Source organism: Limulus polyphemus, unplaced genomic scaffold (genome assembly GCF_000517525.1).
Source record: "Limulus polyphemus unplaced genomic scaffold, Limulus_polyphemus-2.1.2 Scaffold796, whole genome shotgun sequence".
Classification (NCBI taxonomy): domain Eukaryota; kingdom Metazoa; phylum Arthropoda; class Merostomata; order Xiphosura; family Limulidae; genus Limulus; species Limulus polyphemus.
In genome coordinates, this window is record NW_013666406.1 from 381550 (window position 1) to 403461 (window position 21912).

Consider the following 21912-nt stretch of genomic DNA (forward strand, 5'->3'; position numbering starts at 1 on the left):
TAGAACATTCGCCAAATTACAGGATAATTCTAGAAAGTAGAGAGCGTGAGAATCACATGATCTCGATGACGCAACACCTTTTTTATATTATTGCTGTTAAATAGAATTACTCTTATCAAATACATTTAGTGTTTTATTATAATAATGTGGAATAAATATATTTGGCACACGTTAATAATTATACAGGGAGTATATTGAGATATGCTTTGTCGAATGTTGTGATCTTACTTTTTCTCATCAACGTTGTCGTCAGCTTTGGTCTTCTCTCTGCTTCCTGGACTCCCAAGCATTTGCCAAATCTCCACACCAACCAATTAACTAGATATGATTTAACTCTGAAATTTCTTTTAACCCCACGATCTTAGTAAAATTTTCTTTCTCGTGAGCGGGGCGAAGGGGGATATTAATATCCCTGAAAACCCCAGTTTAGGAAAGTTCATCTTTCCTTTAAAAACTAAATATATATATATATTATTTTTTCTATGGTAATTATGCTTTAAACCTATAAATTAAAACCTAATGCCCGTTAGAGGACAGTTCGATTTTATGTTGTATTTGTTGGTGTCACAAATAGGCCTATGTAGGTATGTTTGTCACACAAGTAGAATGTAGTGTAGATTTTAATAAGTTTGCAAAGTATTTACATTTTTCAGTATTATTGTTTAAGCCAGGTATAATTCATTGAATTAAGTTAATATTTCGTTAAATAAGTTTTAACAATTTAGATCTTAATTTTTAATTCACGTAAATCAAATTCAAAATGCTCCTGGTACTACTACTACTACAATTAGTATTACGAAACGCTTGTATGTTGTACTCATTGCTCGATAACATCGCTGATTCAGTCTATTTACTTATGTCATTCAAGCTTTTGGTACTGGTATGTCAAATAAGACATATGATAAGATTTAATATTTTCATTGTAATGAAACTGTGTTTTCTGAAATGTTTTTAGAACTAAAATTATGAATGAAAGATAATTTATTGATAAAAATATAAATAATTTTCCAGCAGTTCAGGACTGAATTTCTCATACTTTTCTTTGTGTGTATTATTCTTATATTATTAAGCTCTTCCAGTGATTTGCATAAAGTGAGAGGTCCAAGATTTTCAGCACGTCAATTTTGAAAGCCCCATTCAAAAACTGGAGGTCTTAGAAGACAGTAATTTATGCTAAATGTCAATGTGACTGTGCAAGTTTGTCATATAGCATGTTCTAAAGTAAGCTATTTTGACTGAACATTACTGTTTGTTTTGTTTATCTTTGTGTGCTTAATGGTGCTTGGGATGTGCCTTAAGAAGTGTTACAAATGGTGCTGGTGTATTCAAATATATTTTAATGCTACACAGATAGTAGAGATTGATTATTGAAGATCACAATTTACTCTTGCAATCATTAAAGGTTCAAAAGACAATTTAATTGTTTAAGCCCTTGTTAAAATTTGATTAGTAAAAAAAACCCTGAAAGAATTGTATGTTGCAACAATAAAATAGGACCAGTCTGAAACCTAAACAAATATTTTTTTTTATATATATAGGGGTTTGGAATCGGAGCTTGGAAATCCCAAGAGACTTCCATACATTCAATTTTTGGCATCCATAGGAAAATTATGAGCATATAATATGCTGAAACATTCTGTTAATGGAAGTACAGCTTACTTATAGTCTGTGGTAGACATATTCTGTGTGAGAGCTAAATCTCCCAAAAAAAAAAAGTAACTTGTATCTTTAAGTCAAAAATAATGATGCACAAAATGAGATTTATTTTTGTAAAAATTTGCTTCTATGCAAAAGAATTCTTCTTATCCTTGTCATTGAAAGCAGATGTATCTTTGAATGTTTAATGCCTATTAAATGTCTTACAACTATATCAGTATTGAAAAAACAACAACAACAAAAAACAGATAATACAAATCAATTCATATTAATGTTTGTATTGATGAAATATAATATTTTTATGGCACCTAAAAATTATATTTGATCATTGCATTCACAAATATTATGTAGTCTATGATTAATAACTTTTCTAAATATTTTCTGTGCCAAACTTTTCATCAGCTTTAGTTAGCTTATTTAGTTATTAAATTGTTAACAGTTATTAACTGTATAAATTATCATTGCAAAATTTGTCAAATGATTCTTTATATTCATTAAAGCAGGAAAATGGCTCATTAATCTACATTCTGCTGATTCTGTTAATTCCACTTTTATGTGACAGCTGTGGAGTTTGATACTCAATTCCCATGACTGTGCCAATAGCCCAACTATGCTATCAGCAAGGTGATCATGTTGGTAGACACTGCGATATCAACGATTGAAAAAATATATACAAGAATCTGTACTGTAATAGTTTATTCCATAATTACGATATTATACTCAAACTTTATTATTTACATTTAGTTTCTGCTATATATTTTACCTACTTCTCTAAGAATATCAAATGTCACACTGTATTATTTAAACATCTTGTGTAATTAATTAATATTTATGTGTAATTTGTCAGATGTGTTTCATGTTTTATGTCTTTTTTTAGTCTAGCAGTTAGACTCTGATGTCTTACATTTTACATTTGCCTAGACTATCTCACATTTAAACAAATCATTTGAAATTCACAGTTGAACAATTCTGCAGACTTCGTGTGGGAGTGTATGTTATACCTCTAATGGTAACTGTTAATTACATGTGTAGCAATACATATTTTGATATGAATTATACCCTTAATTATGAAAAATATGTTTCACTGGATGTTTGTTAGTTACTATCTTTGCCACAGTTGTATTCCATTTATGTACTTCATGTGTATTAAATTTATATTTCAGGTTTGTGGGTTTACATAAAGACAATTGAAGATGATCCTTTAGTGTTTGGTGAGTGCTTTGCGTTTAATTATTGTGTCTTCATATGCAATTATTCAGTTTTGATGAAACATTCCTGTAACACTGTGTATTGAAAATGGATTATATTAATGTAGTTTAATATGTAATAGATCAATGAAAAAAAATGGGTTACCTTTAACTTTGTTTATTAGACTAGGAACTAAAATTGTAAAAAGCTTGTTAATAATCATGTGGTCTTTGTTAATACTGTAATCTCTTGATGTGCTATGTCAAGTTTTGAAATTTGGTGGGTCAGGAATAAAAAATAAAGAATATAAATGGCCCGTGTTTTATGTAGTATAACTTTCATTTATCAAAAAAGCACTTTCTAATTTTTTTACCTTAACATAATTACTGAACCAAATACATGAATATAAGCTTTCATGGATTTCAGTACTATAAAACTGCACTCTCTCTAACTTTTTATTATGATTCTGTGCAATGTAGTTATTGTTAAAATTGTGGGTATGTACATATAATATCTTTTGTGAAACAAATATTTGTTGTAATTTAATTTGGGTTTCTAGTTCATTAACCACTGTAGATGTCTTATGGTAGATGTAATAAAATATAAACTGATCAGTAAGACAAGAAGATATGCCATATGACACAAAAAAGCATACTTGGTATCTTTTTAATATTTTCTTTCAAATTAAGAAATTAAAACATATATAATATTAAACTTTGAACTATACACTATGTTATGATGCCAATTTTATTGACATACAATGATAATACAGTTGTTTAATTAAATTCTAAAAAAAAAACTAAAGTGTCCTGACATGAGCCCTTTGACCTGCCCATTGAGAGAGGGTTAAGCTTATGCTTAAGAATGAAAGGAAGAGCTTTGGTACAGAAAAGACAAGGGTAAAGGTTGTTTAATGTCTCTTGTTTTAAAATATAAAAACATGACTTGCGTACCTGTGAGCTCATTAAAATGATTGAAGTTTCATATGATAGTTTTTACATGCTAAAAACTACTACTAATAATTTAGCTTAATGATTGTTTTTTTAGGCCTTCTGAATTCATAATGTTTCCTGGTATGTAGAAATCAGTTTGGGTACCTTCCTTGTATCTATAGATGTGAGGAAGAAAACTTACTATGGAAACTGGCAAACAGTATTTTCCTATATGATATGTAACCTCTTCTCATATTCAGCTTTTCCCAATTCAGTGCATATGTTTTTTGCTCTCCACTAGCCTTGAGGCTCCCTCCTAATCTCATGTTTCGATGTGGCATTGCTGCATGCAAGTGAGCAGTCTCCTAAGTGCAGCTGGCTCCCCCTATACTGATTGTTCAATCATCACTTCTCAATTTAGCACTCGTGTCAAGATGTCTTATTTTGCTCACGCAAGATTTCTCAATATCAACATTTGGTTGAAGTATCTACAAAACCAACTGTTGTGGAAATATTTTTGTTTTATTTTCAAACAATTCTGCCTTTGCAGACTTTGTGGCTCTTAATTTCTGCAATATGTATTACTAGAGACATTCATTTCTACACTGTCAGGTGTTGAACGTTTGAACTTTGTTCATTCTGAACAAACTACCACAATGGGGTCAGTTGTTTCTTTGTCTGTTAGAGGATATGACTGCTATTGTGCAGTGGATGGTGGAGTCTTGCATGTGGCCTGTACCTTTTCCAGGCCTTGATTCAGGCTTCTCTTCTCCAAAAATTCCTGTCTGTTAGGAAATGCATTTTAGGCAATCTTTTCTCAACACTTAAATTTGCAAACAACTCTTACAGTACAAATATGGATTTACTTTGACATTCTGTATCCTTCTGTGACTTTTTATTTTCAGGTATGTTACCTTTTTTCACTCTCTCCAATTTCTTATCATTCTATACTTTCCGTTCTTCAGATATTATGTTTTTCCTCCTTCCACTAATATCCAAGTCTGTACTGAAAAATTATTTGTCTCAACTTCACTTTGGTGCCAGTATGCCTTGTCCTCCATGACTGGTTTGCAAAGTTGCCTTGGCTTATAATTGGGCTGAAGCCCTTTTCTTGAACTCCCAAGCTCTGGAGTTTCTTCTTCAGGCTTGGTGTTCTGATCCACTGTCCTTTATAAGTCTTTCTACAGCTCAGTTTTCTTGCTTTTGCCTTACGTTCACTACCCTTTTATGTTATATATCCTCCATCTATATCCTATTGGAAGCAGTCCACTGTTCCCCTGAGAGATTTTCAGTGAACACTCATTCCCTTTTTCTATGTTGGCACGCTCTTCTTCCTCAGCCTTGTTCCTTCTCACTTGGTTACTCTACTCTGTTATTGGTATTTTTTGGGGAGGAATGACCTTCTTGCCCAAGTGCATTGACCTCCTTGTTATCTTTGTTTGGCTCTCTTCCTATGCCATGATTTTTTTGTGTGGTATCTTAATTACTTGTAGTCATGGGGTGAGGCTGTATGACAACATTTTTCCTTGGCTACCCTTGTGCCCCTTCTATCCCAAGCTCCTCCTCTCTCAATTGCTGTCTCCCATCCTTCCAACTCCACTCCCTGTTCTTTCATCTCATACGTCTTCTCCTGTCTGTTCTTCCACTGTCCATATGTTTCAGTGCTGACAGTCTTGTTGATGTCTATCTTTTAGGATCAAGAACAGTGGGAGTTCGTTGGGATATTTGTGAATCTATGGATTCCTTTTGCTGCTGACCATTGGTGGCTACAGGTCTATTCATTGGCTTTATCCTTTGTTTTTTTCTCTCATTCCCTTTTGTCTCCTGTTCCTTTCTCTCCTCCCAGGGTATCCTTCTCCCTTTAGCTTCTCTTCGAAGTGAAGTTGGACCTTTTGGTCAAGGATTCTATTGAAAGGGTTTTTCAGCTTTCTCTAGGATTTTATTCCCATCTGTTTATCATTCCTCTGTACACCAGGGTTTGGCATCTGGTAATTGTTCTGTCCTGTCTCCATCAGTTTCTCAACTTTCCTCAGTTTACCATGATTTTTCACAACCTCCAATGGTCTTTTTCTGTGGGGCTTTGGATGACCAATGTCAGTGTCTCTGATACTCATCTTCAAATTCTTATCTCCCCAGCATCCAGAATTTATCTTTGTTTTTTATATCACAGTATATTTTCTCTGCTGCATTCATACCCTGGATGGTTTACTTTTCATAGCTCTGTCTTCCTTTCCTTTGTGAGAAGTGCCCTATCTCTTGGAAACCTGGGCTTCCTTGGAACCCCTTATCCTCTTAGGCCATGCTCACATGCATCTTTTATTGTGGACTCTACATGATCACTGGAACCTCTCTCAGGATCACTTTTCTGGAGTGGTCCCTCAATCCTCGTGTTTTTCAATGACTTTGTTCATGTCTAGGCATTCCTCACATTGATGCCTTTGTCACTTACAACACTGCCAGTCTTCCCCTATTCAGGTCCTCTGTTCTGCACACATTGGCACTGGATGCATTCAGTCAGGAATGGTCTGATCTCCTCCTTTATGTTTACTCACTATTCCTCTCCTCCCTCAAGTTTTCTCCCTCATTTAGGATACTCTTTGTCATGTCCTTCTGGTGGTCACACACTTTTGGCCAGCCCTATCATGATTTTCTTAGCTGAGCTTTCAGATTTCCTCCCCTTCTCTTCTCCCACTCCCTTGTTCTTCAGCCTTGTACTTCTCTTTTCCATTTCCATGCAGCCATGTCATTGCTCTGGCTTCACCCTTGGAGTCTATCCAGTCCTTTGCAAGATGGTTGAGATATCCTTCACGTGTAGCCTTCCTGTCCCATTCTGTTTGCCTGTCCTTCTCAGAAGTTTATCAGCAGAAGTGGCATATTTATTGCTGTTGGTCTCAGTATTGATTTTTCTTATCTTCTCATTCTTCTGTTTTCTATCTATCTGTGTTCTTCATGTGGCTTTTTCATCCAGGGCTATTCTATCTCAACTATTGCTGACTGCTCTGTCTACTTTCTGGTTTTCCTATTACACCTTTTTTTTCCCTTTCCATTCATCTATCCTACCTGAAAGGGTCCTTAATGTTGTTCTACATGCCTTTACCCTACCTCCCTTTTAACCTTTTGCTCCTTGTTCTTTATACCATCTGTTCCTTTAAAAAGTATTTCCTCCTCCTTTCTTGTGGTTATGAACATTTCAATGTGTATGCTATCAGTTCTCCTCACATTCTATTCCATTACTCCTATATTCATCTCTGTCTGGATCACATTTTTCTACCTAAAATGTGTATAGCATGTAGGGTGATAGTGCATTCAACCCTATATTTCTTCCTTCCTTTCTCATCTTTATTCCTGTTTGGATCCCTATTGCTTCCTATATCCTGTTTGTGTGGTCTGTTGTTATTTGACCCACACTTCTTCCGTTCATGGTTCCAAATCCCTTCTCTTTCTTTTGTGGAATCCTTCATTCACTTGTGATCTTTCTCCTCTTACTCTCCCTAAATGGGTCCAGCAACTTATTTGTTTAGCATATTCTTTGTTGGATGGAGAAGCATTTCAGTGTTTCCAGGTGTCCCCCATCCAATTCGTCACCTAACTTGCTCATTGGCTGTTTACTTTCATCATCTGTTGGAGAAGATTGTTCAGGCTGGTATGTAGATGACCCTTCATACCTTTGTCATGCACTATCTTCATTGTCTGGCTATTTCTTCCTCATTATGCTATGGACTGTTTCTGGTCACTGTTATTCACACATCATACCATGTATGATTGGATAATTCCTTTTTTCTTACTTTATTTTTAAAGTATCTTCCACATCAATTTTATGGAACTATTGGCTATCCATTAGGTGTTTTCGAAATTTCTACCTAGTCTTGTGGATTACTTGGTTATAACTCACTCTAATAATTCTGTGGTTGTTTCATATATCAACGTTAGAGTGGGACTTGCACTAGAGACCTTTATTTCTTTCTGTTAGACTTTGTTTTGGGCTCACTCACATTGGGTTCATCTAACAGCCTGTCATGTCTCAGAAGCTTTTGAACTTGGTAGCACATTGACCATCTCGACCATATAGGATTCTTTTTATGAAACGTTCACTCCAACCTTGGATATTTTGTTGGATTTATTCCCAGTTGGGCACACCAATGATCAATGCCTTTGCCACTCCTCTTGATACCAAACTTCCCTTCTTATGGTCTCCAGTGCCTTGGCCAGTAGCTTTGGCTGTGGATGACCTCAGCCAGCAGTGTTCTCATTCTTTTCTGTAAGTATGTCCACTTCAGAACCATGTTACATGGACATTTTAGCAATGGACCCCTGTACTGTTCATAGATGAAAGAATATTTTGTGTATTTTCAAATGATTAGTGGGAGAGGGTCTGGTGATGTGAAGGAGAGCAATATTTGGCCTGTAACATTGTCAACCATGATGCCTTTGGGAGCTGGTCTGTCATGGTCTAGGGTTAGTCCTCTGTGTTGTGAATGGAGGATCCTTGACAGCAAGATGTTATGTGGATGAGATCCAGCTACCAATTGTTTGCCCTTTTACTGGTGCTGTCGGAGATGATTTCATGTATCAGCAGGATAACATCCGTCCTCACAATGCCAGGATCATGTAGCAGTTTTTTTAAAGATGAAGGAATAGAGGTACTGAACTGCATGCTAAGTCACCAGACCAAAATCTGATTGAGCACGTATGGGACTTGCTAGAGATCTACTGCATGTGGAGGATGTGTTGTTCTTTGTAAGTCACTGCAACAATGTGCAAGTGAGTGAGTGTTGGGCCTGTTGTGAACAATTTTGTGTGTTACCTCAAAGCTCAAAGGTGATAAAATAAGAAGATGAGGCAGCATTAACAGAGATTTTGCAGTAATTTCCCTTGTCAGAAGTTGAAGAACAGTGCTTGAAGATGATGACATATTCCAGATGCTGAAAGTTTTGCTTTCATCCTACCCAACTAGTAGTATACATACTGTATTTAAGGTACAGATTTATAGACTTGAAAGAAGATGATTGTTTCATGTGATTTGGCTGAATACAAAGCTGGACATAATTTAATGTATTAAGAAGTTCTATGAAAGTCAGCTAGGCTGCATTATTGCAGTTTTAACAAGTTGCAAAAGATTTTGTTTTTGTGTGTGTGGAAGAGGTGACAATTTTCTAAAGTTGCTGTACAAGTATCAACATGCAGGACTTGCTTACTAATAAAGTTGGAGTGTACTCATTAATGTAAAAAAAAACAAAAAACAACTGAACCACCCACAATGAACCAAACAATCTAAACTTGTTACTGCACAGAATGATCTTCCTCCTTGAAGATAAAGACCTAGACAGTGGAAATAAGAGTAAAAGAAACTGCATGGATTGAGGATGAAGGATTGTGTAAGGACAAATTAGTGAAGACCATGGCTTAGTGTGATGTTAGTGAGACAGAGCTAGTTGAAAATGGTTTAAATCATTCATTTTCATGACAGTTAATCAGAAACATGAAAAAAAGGTAATAAAAATAATATACTAGTTTAGAAAATAAAGCAGTAGGTAACATACAACTAAAGCACTAAGGCCAGACAAGGTTTACTTCAGGGTTTTAAAGAGATTATAGATCAGATATTTGTGCTTCTTTCATTTTTAAAGCAACAGACATCAGGAAGGTGCCTTAAGATTAGAGTTGCTTATGGTACTCCTGTTTTTATAGGGTGTGTTACCCTGGAAATTTAAGCCTGTTAGCCTTACTTTTGTAGAGGGAAAAATTCTAGAAAATCTGATAAAAGAAGCTTTACAAAATCATTTAGTGAAATATGGTATAAAAAAAAAAGCCAACATGAATTTACCATAGGAAAATCTTGCCTTACTAAGCTGTTATCTTTTTTCAAAGAAGTTAATTATTTTTTTCAGTGATGATTTTGGCATTATGTTATAGTATTAGTGGGTGATTTTCATAATGGGTCTTATTCTGCCTGAAGTTTCATTAAGAAGATGATGATTTGAACTCAGTGCAGAGTTTTCAAATAACTTGAAATGTTATTATTTCATTGGAACTTTAATTAGGAGATGATCTGTAACCAAAATCACTCTACCATGAGTACTGCATCTTAATTGTTATCTGGATGATTAAAAGGATATGTACTTGGTGTACTTAGATTTATAAAAAGCATGTGATAAGGTGTTATAGAAAAGATTAGGTAAGAAAATTACATTGGCAGGTACTGGAGAAAGACAAGTTAAATGAATTGTAGGGTGTTTGGATGGAAGAAAGCTAAGGGTTGGTGTGGTGATGACATTAAACTCTTGGATATTTCTAGATGTATTGAGGATTTTAAGGTACTACGAAATGACTTGGATCAGCCGGACAAATTTTGATAAATGACTTATAATTATAGTAAGTGTAAGGTAATGCATTTGGGTTATTGTAATTTGGATCACAAATTTCAAATAGATGGGAATTCATTCAATAGCTTGCCGGAAGAAAAGGATCTTGGCATAGTGGTGGATTAATCAGTCAAGCCATTGAAGCAATGTTCTATTCTAGTGGTAAAGCTAATAGAATGTTTGGGTGTATTTATAAACATATTGATTACAAGACAAAAGAGGTAATTTTCACTCCCTGATTACACATATCACTTGGAATACTGTGTACAGTTTTGGTTGATCTCCTTACGTAAGAAAGGATATTGACGAACTGGAAATGGTTCAGAGAAGGGCTAATATAATTATTTTGGGAATGCATTGGTTATCTTTTAGGGATAGGTTCAGATTTCTTATTTTCTTTTGAGAAAAGAATGGTAAGAGTTGATCTTATTGAAGTTTACAAAATTATCCATGGAATTGTTAGGATAAAAAGCTCATATTTCTCTGGCCATATTCTGAAGATAATAGGATGAGGGGGGACAAGTTAAAAATAATATGAAAGATAGGATAGGCTCCAGTTAAGACAGTTTTATCTTTCTAACAGAGTAAGGAATGGGTGGCTGCTGGAAATATTAAAGGCCAACACTTTACAAGACTCTTAAGAGGGGAATTGATGATTTCCTGAAACATAGAGGGTGGGTTTAACTTTTTTACTTTTGTTAAGTGTGTGTGTGTGTGTGTGTGCGTAAGAACAGCCTTGAAGAACCAAATGGCCTCCTATTGTCCATATTGTAATTTTATTGATAGTAAATCATTTTTTACTTGTAGTATTTTTGTGTGTTAACCCATTGAATATACAATAAGAAATTCAAATTTGTAAAGAGATAATTGTGAAAAAGTATTTGTATCCAGTCAGAGTGCAAGATTATGTTCATATGAAGAATAGAAATAGTTTTGTTCATCTATTTGTACACTAGTATTTTTGTAAATATGTGCACTAAAGTTAATACTATGAATCTAAAGAAGCAAATGTTGATTACTTTCCTATTTAAATTTAGGTAATACAAGAAAACTTTCATAGTTCAAGATCTGCCTTTTCATCCTGAGAGATTCAGCTAGTTTTGGACACCTGGATTGTATTTTATCTTTTTATGATTTAGTTTATTTGCTATATTAAGTTTGGTGCATAAGGTTTGTGAGTTGGTTTACCAGTATGAAGATAAATGAGAAAAACCTAGCCCAATTTGCTGTTGCTAAGACTCCTGTTGATAGAGAAGGTTGGCTATTGAAACGAGGAGAAGTTAATAAAAGTTTCCAAAGAAGATGGTTTACTCTAAAGGGAAATCTCTTGTTTTACTTTGAAAAGAAAGGTGATAAAGATCCTATGGGTTTGATTATTTTAGAAGGATGTACAATTGAGCTGGCTGAAAATGAAGAATTGTTTGCTTTCAAGATTATGTTTCATAGTGCTGGCAATAGGACATATATACTTAGTGCAGATAGTCAGGAAAACATGGAAAGTTGGATGAAAGCTCTAGCATGTGCAAGCTATGACTACATGAAGTTAATGGTTGCTGAATTGCAAAGACAACTGGATGAAGTCAATGAAGCGGAACGTAAAAGAAAACCAAAAATGTCTCCTCCCCAGCCACTAAGGAACAGTTTACCAGTGAACCGCTCTGACAGCTGCCTCTGCCGTCATCAGGCAGCAGGTAGTAACCACAGGTTTAATCCATTCAATACCAAAGCAGAAGATCTGTCTAAGTCAGATGCCACTGAAGATGAAAAAAAATCAACTAATGAAAATTCTGGTAAATTGATGGGATCAAAGCAGTCTTTCATTGAATTGCATGAATATTATGGAAGGCATTTTCGTAAGCTCTTTGAAGAACAGAGGCAGAACAGGTCTCACAACAAGCTACAACAGCTTGAATAAACATTCATAATTCCTCAGAGTATTAAAGTAAATAAGGTATTGATATTTTTCATCTCAATAGTTAAGGTTACATAGTATCAGCTAAAATGTTATATTCATTAGTAGTATACATCTTTAATATGAATTATGTATATTGTATGTAGCTATCATGTGCAGTCCTTTTGACAATGGTTCATATATTTTGTTTGAAGTCAAAAAGGAGTTGCATTAATGCAATGAAGTGGTTATAATATTTCACAACTGTCTTGTTCAGTTCACAGTAAAATTGATCATTAATAGTTCAACATCTCAGCTAGGGTGGGTTCCTTTGAGTAGTCAACATTAGTTTCAGTTATTACTGAAAGTTATCTATTGTTATCTGCCTACAACACACACACACACAGACAAATATTTAAACTGAGTATTGTTATCCTTCTACAATACTAATGAATAGATATTTAAACAGAATTTTGTCTCTACCTACAACACATAGAGACAGATACTTAACTAAATATTATCTTCCTATAACAAATATGGATAGATGTTTAAATAGAATATTATCTTCCTAAAATATACTTGTACAGATATTTAAACTGGTTATTGTTATCTTCCTATATCAAACATGGACAAATATTTGAAGTTACACAGAGCTACTAAAGAAATAAAGTCAATGTTTAATAGTACATAATAAATCTAGAATGAGACTGACCCCAGTCTAAAAAAAAATAGTTTAATTCAATAATTTTATGGTACAAAGATAAAATATTGTGAGACCTCAGTGTTTCCCAAACTTTTATCATTTACACCCCTTTAATATATATGCTTTCTTGTGTGCCCCCTCTTTTTGTTTTAATGAGTGAGTTAAGTGGCGAGATATGTGTTGTAGTAATTACTTATTATTTTCTTTAATAAAAAATATATTAAAATGCTCGAATTTACATTATTGCACTATTGACTTTACCATAATTTCTCACCCCCCCCCCCCCAAGAGATTATTTTTTGCCCCCACTTTGGGAAAAGCTGCTCTACATGTTTTGATGTTTTACTGCATCATCATCAGGAGTGCAAAATATTTTGCAAGAGTTTAGACCTATATACAATTTCAAAAATCACATGATCAAATTTACATTTTCAGTTTAAACAATTTCACACCATTGTTAACAATACTAGAAGAAATACCTGCCTGCAGGCAGGTATAACTGCTAGTTCCTGCTGAAGGCTATTGGGTCTGTGGCCTTTTCTGAAAATGTCTGACAATTGTAAAACAATGTACTCATACTTCACATTCAGTAATGTTCACCATCCATGAGAAAAAGGATTTTATTGAAATTTTAGTTTAAAAATGAGCTATCATCAAAGCAATACATCACAGAGTAGATTTTATTGAAGTATTTCTTTGTAGATGCAGTTATCAGTGAAAGTGTCTTGCTTTTCTGTTGCAACACTCATGAGATTTTCACTAAAGAAAAACAAATGATTTTTTTAAGTTTGTTTTTTGATTGTTTTATATTTGAAACTTACTCCTTTTTTATTGTAATTTTTATTGGTTAAATCTTAAACATATAATTTTTGTGGATATTTCAATTGTTTTATTTATTGGTCAGCTATAAAAATACTGCCTAGTTATAAAAATATTTTCCAGTTATGATTGGCGATGATTAGTGCAGTAATTTCCGAGATCTGAGTTTTGGACGTATACATCACAAGCTCCATTATAATAAGATTTCCCTCTGGTCCTTAATTCTTATTTGATACTTTAGAATTATTTTCATTAAATTTTATTACCTCAGTACATTCACAGACATTATTACCATTGATGTTTGCAGATTGTGCTAAAATAAGTTTTTTTCCCATTGAATCAAGTGTTTAGTTTCATTAGTATGTTGAGCTAAAGGTGGGATTTTTGTATTATCATTTCTAACACTTCATTTGTGTTCAGAGCCGGCTTTAGCAAGTGTGAGGCAAGGTCCAGCCAAAACAGAAGTGAGAGATAATCTTTATTTCAGTTGAACGTAATAAATTAACTAATTGGTAGCATATGTACATAATCATAAATGAACTCATTGGTAACAAATGAACATAATTAAACTCATTGGTAACAAATGAACATAATTAAACTCTTTACTAACAAATAAACATAAATGAACTCTTTGGTAACAAATGACATCCCGTAGATAAAACTTTTAGTAGCAAATTAAAGATAGTCAAAGAATAAAATTAATGGACGAGAGAAAATGAGTTATATCATTGAAATTTTTCTTGACTTTACTGCTGCAGATTCGTTCAAAAGTGAATAAAATTCACATTTTTCGACTAAATCTTTTTCTATTGAAAGGATAGTTAATGATACCAAATGTTTTTCACTCTTTGTACATCGTAGATAAGATTTTATTGATTTCAGCCTGAAGAAACTACATTCTGCAAATGCTACTGACACAGGTATCGTTAGAAGAATTTGAAAGGGAATGAAAGTATTAGGATAAATGTCCACATATTCATGTTCAGTAATAAACTCGAGAGGGTGATGATGATCTGTAAACTGCTTCAAGCATAGTCACCCTCAGACTTGTTAATTCTTCACACAATCTTTCTCCATCTATATCTTTGCTATCCCTATTTCTATCAGTAAAACCTTCTCTAAATTCTCGCACTTACTCTTCAGTTCATCTCTGTCTACAGCATCAACTTTGAACAAAAATCCAAAAACCACATAATAGTCTTTCAGTTGTTGGAATCTCTCTTTTTGTACCAATGCAGTATCCAACATACAATTAAAAAATTCAACTTCAAATGAATTTTTTTCCATTACTGATTGGCTCATCACTTTCTTCATAAGAGCTAGCCTTTTTTTCCAATGAATCCTTTTCTGTTTGAATACAGGTTCTATGCCATTGCTATCTGCTAGCATACAAGACATATTCAGGACATCAATGAATCTATTTTTTCTATACTCTTCAAATTATAATCCAGTGCATTGCATCAAACCAATAGCTTGGGTAACGTCAACAGTTTCTTGTTGCAGTTCTTTGCTCGTAACATTAATCAGATGTACAATTTCATACCAGAATACAACAGCTACAACAAAATGGTATTTTTGCATTTCTTGCAACAAAGACACAGCTTCACTACAAGCTGCAGCATCATTTGCTATGAATTTTTCCTGAAGCGCATCATAGATTTCTATAAGCTGATAAGGAATGGTTTGCATTGCATCAGTGCACGCTTCCCACCTTGTTTCACTTAGAGGCTTCACAATGAAACCTTTCACATGTCATCTTAAAATTGACCATCTTCCCACAGACCCAGAAAATATAACTTACAGTCTCTGTAGTATGCCAAAGAAAAGCATTGCTCTTACAGAGCATCTTGCCATATCACTTAATAGTAAATTCCATGAATGACATTAATACGAAACATAGAAAGCACGTTTTTCAAGATCCAGAATACGTTTTTCGACACTCAAATGTTTCCCTCTCATGTTGGAGCCATTATCATACCCTTGACCTCACATATCATCTACTGATAACTGCATTTTTTTTAGAAAGTCAAGCAGATAATTAGTTAAGGCTTCTCCAGTGGTTTTTTCCCGCAGGAATGAAGGTAGTAAAATGTCGAAGACACTGCCACCTACATCACAGCTGTGGAGTATAATACTCGTCTGTTCCTGGTGAGTAGCATCTGGTGTGCAATCAAGTAAAATTAAATAATATTTTGCTGACTTTACATGATTGATGATTGTTTTGCGAACAAGATCACTGAGTGGTACAATCAGTTCATTCTGTATGAGTGGACCAAGGTAATGGTCTGCCAGCTTACCCTCTTGTGCACGTCGATTATGGGGTCAAATTTGGCAAAGAGCTGCACTCAACCTAGAAAATTTCCATTATTAAGTGTTTACAGTTTATCACTATCTTTGCAAAATGCCATGTTATGTTGTGCCAGATAAGTAATGATGGCAACAATGCATTCAATCACCATTTGCCAATGACATTTGTCTTTTTTGATAAGTTGACCATCAATTTTATTAATTGTCTTTCACTCTTTTAATCTTTTGTACAGTTCAGTACAAGTCATCATAGTGTTTGTGTTTAGATAATTTTGCACTGATGTTTTTCTTATCATGAATGCCTTCTTTTGCCAATCCACTGCTAGTAGCTGTAGGCAAAGTGAAAAGTTTATAAGCAAAAGAGTACATAGCATCGGCTTAATTGGAATACATCAACCATTGCCAATGAATCAATTCACCCTTTGGCAATTTGCATTTAAAATAAAAAATCTGGAAATTTGCTGGCTATCTGAACTTACTTGAATGGCTGTAAATGGCTTTTGTTTTTCTTGCATACTCGTATTACTGCTTCCATTTTTTTTTCTTCCTGTTCTTCAGAACCAACTGGGATGATAATTAGGTTTTGCTCTACAACTTGAAAATCACTAACATCTTTTGATTTTCCTTCTGGTCCTTCTATATCACCACTGCTAATTTTAATATATTTCAGAATCAAATGGCTCTGTTTCTGGATTTCAGCCTGAACTTTTGCAGACTTTTTCCGCTTACTAGCACCAGATGGACGATTTGGTCCAGTGCAACCTCCTGTTCCTAAAGTGCTAGACATTATTAGGTCTGAAAAAAATATTAAAATATGTTTTGAATATATATTATAATATATTGTATATAAATTTATTTATTGTATATAGATTACAGTAATTAATAGTTATGATATTTAAACTAAGCAAAGGAATATTGTTTAATAATTAAAAGTGGTATTGAAGCAATAGTATGAATGATCCTCAATCGATAATATATTTAGTTATAATGATCATAATTACGAAGAGATGAATTATAATGATTGTGATTGAGGTAGCAAGGAATACAATGTTATACATATTTCAAGAATGATTTGATATTTCTGTAGAATAAATACAATTTAAACAACAACAAAAATGTTAAATGTAGGCTTAAGCAGATTAAAAATCATCAAGCAAAATCACAAGAGTCACTATTGTGACATATATAAGACAATTGATGACCAGGAGTGCAGGCATCATGAGCCCACAACTTACATTCATTCACATTCTGACTTAAAAGAATTAAAAAATGTTGATAAAGCACAGATTATAAAAAGTGAATGGTGTAATTTAGTTAAGAATTTTAAATCTACAAATAATAACATACACGATATTGCAATTTTAAAGAGCTTAGAAGAACAAGATGTGATTATTTGTAAAGCCCATAAAGGCGATCAAACTTTACTCATTAATCAAAAAGTTTATGATTTAGAAATTGAAGAATTGCTTAAAGAAGGTCTGTACAAGAACCTAACTATTAATCCAGTAAATAAACTCCATACAATGGTAAATAAAAGAAAAAGTTAAACATTGTATAACCTTAACACCTCAAGAAAAGCAAGGTTTAATTCAAAGTAACTTTATACAACCTAGATTACCATAAGACTGGAGACAGTTTTGGACCTATTGTGTCTAATATTAAGAGGTCCACATACAATGTATTAAAATTCATATCCAAAAACTTCTCATTTTTAAGGGATGAAAATAAATACAAAGTTAAGAATTTGTTGAAAGAATTGAACATTTAACATTAGATCAGAGAAATATCCTAGTGTCTTTTGATGTTGTTTCAATCTTCAGAAAAATACCTGTGAAAAAGCCATTGCATGTTATGAGAAGAAATGAAAATAGAATAAAAATTTGATGTAATTAACTGATGTAATTAATCTTCATGAAAAATGTTAAAAGTACATGCTTTAAAATTTGGAATAAAGTTTATATACAGAATGAAGGTTTAGCTCTGGGTTCTCCTTTATCTGCATTATTATATGACTTATTTATAGACAGTTTTGAAACAAGTATTAAGAAAAGCAAAGAAAAATCCCCCAAAACAGAAATTTGGTTAAGGTACATTGATGGCACATTCTTGATATGGTGACATGGTAAAGAGAATTTAATTGACTTTGTTAATTACATTAGTAATATTAACAACCCTGTTAAAATTACATAGGAAATTGAGGAAAATAACTGCTTACCTTTGATGGGCATTTTAGTAAGGAAAAATTGGAAACTGGTATTACCAAAAACAATTCTTGGTAATCATTGCCTCACATTAAAAACCATGTCACATTAAATCTCAAAAAATCACTGCTTTTCATTGTTATGTGTATAGAATTTTTAAAATTGTTGTAAACAAGAAGATTAACAACTTGTATTACCATTTATACCTGGTTTATCTTTCCAACATATAGACCAGTGAACAAGATTAGCCAGACTTTTGATATAACTAAAGATAAAATTGATTTGATGGAAAAAAACTGGTATATACAAAATAACTTGCAAATGTGGAAATGTTTATGTAGGACAAACTAGAAAAAATTTAAAATACATAATAAATGAACATAAAAAGGTGTTAGAAATACCAACACAAAGATCTTATTTTTAGCCGAACATACTAATGAAACTAAACACTTGATTCAATGGGGAAAAAAAATTATTTTAGCACAACCTGCAAACATCAGTGGTAATATCTGCGAGTCCATTGAGATAGTCAAATGTACCAAAAGAAATTTTAACATATTAATAAGGATAAAGGATGAAAGGGAAGTGTTGATAATAGATGGTGTGAAATTCTTTAAGCTGAATTACATATAAATTTGATAATGTGATTTTGATGATGATGATGCAGTAAGATGTCAAAACATGCAGAAAGTATGAGACTGTTCTCAGTTTCACAGTATTTTATTTTTCATTATGCAGTAAAATTATTAAGTAAAACTATTGTTTATTGTATTTTGAGTCTGGGGACAGACTCATTTTAAATTTATTGTGTACTATTAATTGTTGGCTTTTTTTCTTTAATACATGTGTGTGAAACTTACATAAATGTCTGAAGTGACTGTTTTTACCTGCCTACAACACACATGAATAAATATTTGAATTGATTGTTGTTACTTGCCTACAATACATACACAGGAATGTATTTCACCTGATTAATTATTTCGAAGAGATTAATCTTCCCAAGTTATTGTAATGATAGCAATTAGAACATAAAATAAAAGTGATTTAAATGATTGACATGTTAACCCTTTCTGCTGTCACATCATTACTATGCAGAATCTTGATAAAAGTATAGTGATAAGTAAAACAGAAGTATGAAATGTTTACCATTTATTTTTACTTGCAGAAAAAACTTGATTCTAAGAAACTGGTTTCTCCGGGTTTTCATAGGGATTTGTATTGAAAGAATAATCCCTAATATTGTGAGACTGCAGTGGTTTATTTTTGTATGTAATTACTCTAATACTGTATATTTATGTATAGATAGATACTAGGAGAATAGGCTTTTCAAGTTAACGCAGCTCACCGTTCACAAGATATATTTTCGTACTAACAAATGAAGGATGTACATTTCACAGAAGTGTGAACCTGTTTACAATGACATTTACTACATATTTTGATGTGATTAAGGTCAATAACACATCAGAATTTATTTTCTAGCATCCAATATTTTTCTTGAAAGTTAGAGGAGATTGCAGCAACTGGCTACTTAATAATGTAATGGTCCTTTTTTCTTACAACTAGTACTCGGTCCAACATTTTAATGTTTTAAGTGGATTTATTGATGTGTTAATGTAAATATTATTGCAATATAGGACTTAATTTTTTGCATTAGGGAATTAAATTTATGATCAATAATAGCTACTGGGATATCGTCATTATTTTTTACTTCCTAGTAAAAACCTTTAGTTTCCCTTAGAATTGATTTAATGTAATTTCAGCAGTTCGGAAAAATTTATAAGACCTTTAAGCTTAAGTGCTTCCATCTAACTCACTTACTCAAATCGACAATAATGTTAAGTTATGAGTGCTGCAGAATCTTCAAAATTCTTGGGGCTAAGACTACTTCAGATTAAAGAAAACTTTATTTTAACTTTATTTGAAATTATATACAGTTCACACACACACACACACACATTAATAAATAATTACTTCAGTAGAGGTGAATATCTGAAACAAAAAATTAGATTTCATTGTTTTTTTTTGTAAAACTAACTTTTCATTTCTGAAGGAAATAAATGTGTATTCATTGAATTCTTCGGGACACAATGTGTTGGTGTTGTCTGAAACAGATGTTGGATATTAGTGTCACATTTCTAGAATGTCTTATCTAGTCTAAAGTCTGAAAGTTTTTTGGTTACATCAATGAAGAAATCTAAAGGGGGGAAAATGAAAAAAGTTATCTGGTGAATGTAAGTCATTTGATATACATTGACTTTCTGTTCCATAAAAGAAGTTATGACAACATAATAGATGTGACACTTCTCTATTCACATAAGCTTTTGTAGTTGTGTTTATGAATGAATGTTGTTCCATAAGATGTTATAAAGAATAATATGATTCATCTAGATGAAAACTTATTCTGGTTTCATTTTGTGTGATGTTTCAGGCAGTAAAGACTTTGTTACAATGCAGTTAGGCTCCTTTTTTTCTGTGCCTAATTCCATTGTAATACTGTCTTTACTGCCTCACAAAGGGGTACTGCCTAAAATGTCACACAAAATACAACTAGAAGAAGTTTTGATTTAGATGAGTCAATTTATTATTTATTATCCTAGTTTTGTTTATGATTTGTGCTAATAGAGAACAACATTCTCTTGTGTTGTGGGTATACCCAAGAAGTTATTTTGAGAAAGTTACAGTAAAATGTATTAATAAACTTCTTTCTTCATCCGTATATTAGCCACTAATAAGGTGCCATAATATTTTTCAGCTGTTTCTTGGATCTAATAATTTTGAAACCTCCAAGAGTGGACCAAAGATTTATTTTCATGTGTGATTCATTAATAACTTTGACTTATTTCTCTACAAGTATTTAACATATACCCAATGTTTATGTGTTTTTTTTTCTAATAAGTTGCATGTTTTAAAATATATAATTCATCATTGTTTGTAAGCTTCTAGTACATTATTATTTGCTTGTAATAATTTATGAATCTGGGACATAAAGAAGTGGTGGTGGTGTATATTGTGAGGGTGGATTTTGTGAATTATTCCATAAGTGTTTTAAAGACTGTTGCATTGTTTTCCTTGTGTTTTTTTATTAATAATTAACACAATTTGTTGTTTCTATGTTTTGTAAAAGTAGTTTTGAGGACAGATTGACTGTGAGCATGTGGGTGTGAGTTTCATTATCGTGAAACTATTCTATGTTGTATCAGTTGACAGTAAAACCTACAAAATAATATATTACTTAACTTTTGCATATTGTTCTGTATAAACACTTACCAATTATTCTTGTATTAATAGATATTACCATGTTATGTCATTGTGTTATATGAAGATTGGTTCAGCAATGGTGTAGACATGTTATATTGGTGTGGTATTACCATGTCATGTCATTGTGTTTATGAAGATGGGTTCAGCAATGGTGTAGACATGTTATATTGGTGTGGTATTACCATGTTATGTCATTGTGTTATATGAAGATGGGTTCAGCAATGGTGTAGACATGTTATATTGGTGTGGTATTACCATGTCATATCATTGTGTTCTATGAAGATGGGTTCAGCAATGGTGTAGACATGTTATATTGGTGTGGTATTACCATGTTATGTCATTGTGTTCTATGAAGATGGGTTCAGCAATGGTGTAGACATGTTATATTGGTGTGGTATTACCATGCCATTCATTGTGTTCTATGAAGATGGGTTCAGCAATGGTGTAGACATGTTATATTGGTGTGGTATTACCATGCCATGTCATTGTGTTCTATGAAGATGGGTTCAGCAATGGTGTAGACATGTTATATTGGTGTGGTATTACCATGTTATGTCATTGTGTTCTATGAAGGTGGGTTCAGCAATGGTGTAGA

General features: G+C 33.0%; 1 protein-coding gene and 1 long non-coding RNA gene across 4 annotated transcripts in view; both read left to right on the plus strand.

Moving 5' to 3' along the window:
* Positions 1–596: 596 nt before the first annotated feature.
* Positions 597–21402, plus strand: LOC106460568 (sesquipedalian-1-like). Of its 3 annotated transcripts, XM_022387319.1 has the most exons (6): positions 597–671; positions 1071–1221; positions 2820–2867; positions 10722–10812; positions 11176–12089; positions 15625–21402. In XM_022387319.1, exon 5 carries the CDS (start codon positions 11331–11333, stop codon positions 12051–12053), a length of 723 nt encoding a protein of 240 aa, XP_022243027.1. In that variant the 5' UTR covers positions 597–671; positions 1071–1221; positions 2820–2867; positions 10722–10812; positions 11176–11330; the 3' UTR covers positions 12054–12089; positions 15625–21402. The 3 variants fall into 3 exon arrangements, with proteins under 3 accessions (XP_022243027.1, XP_022243026.1, XP_022243028.1); XM_022387320.1 differs by lacking the exon at positions 1071–1221 and having other exon boundaries at positions 604–671; XM_022387318.1 differs by lacking the exons at positions 10722–10812; positions 15625–21402 and having other exon boundaries at positions 11176–12899.
* Positions 21403–21428: 26 nt separating this feature from the next.
* Positions 21429–21912, plus strand: part of LOC111086025 — a 2522-nt gene continuing 2038 nt past the window's right edge. Inside the window, exon 1 of the long non-coding RNA XR_002610797.1 lies at positions 21429–21890. This is a non-coding gene — a long non-coding RNA (uncharacterized LOC111086025). The remainder of the gene's footprint in view (positions 21891–21912) is intronic.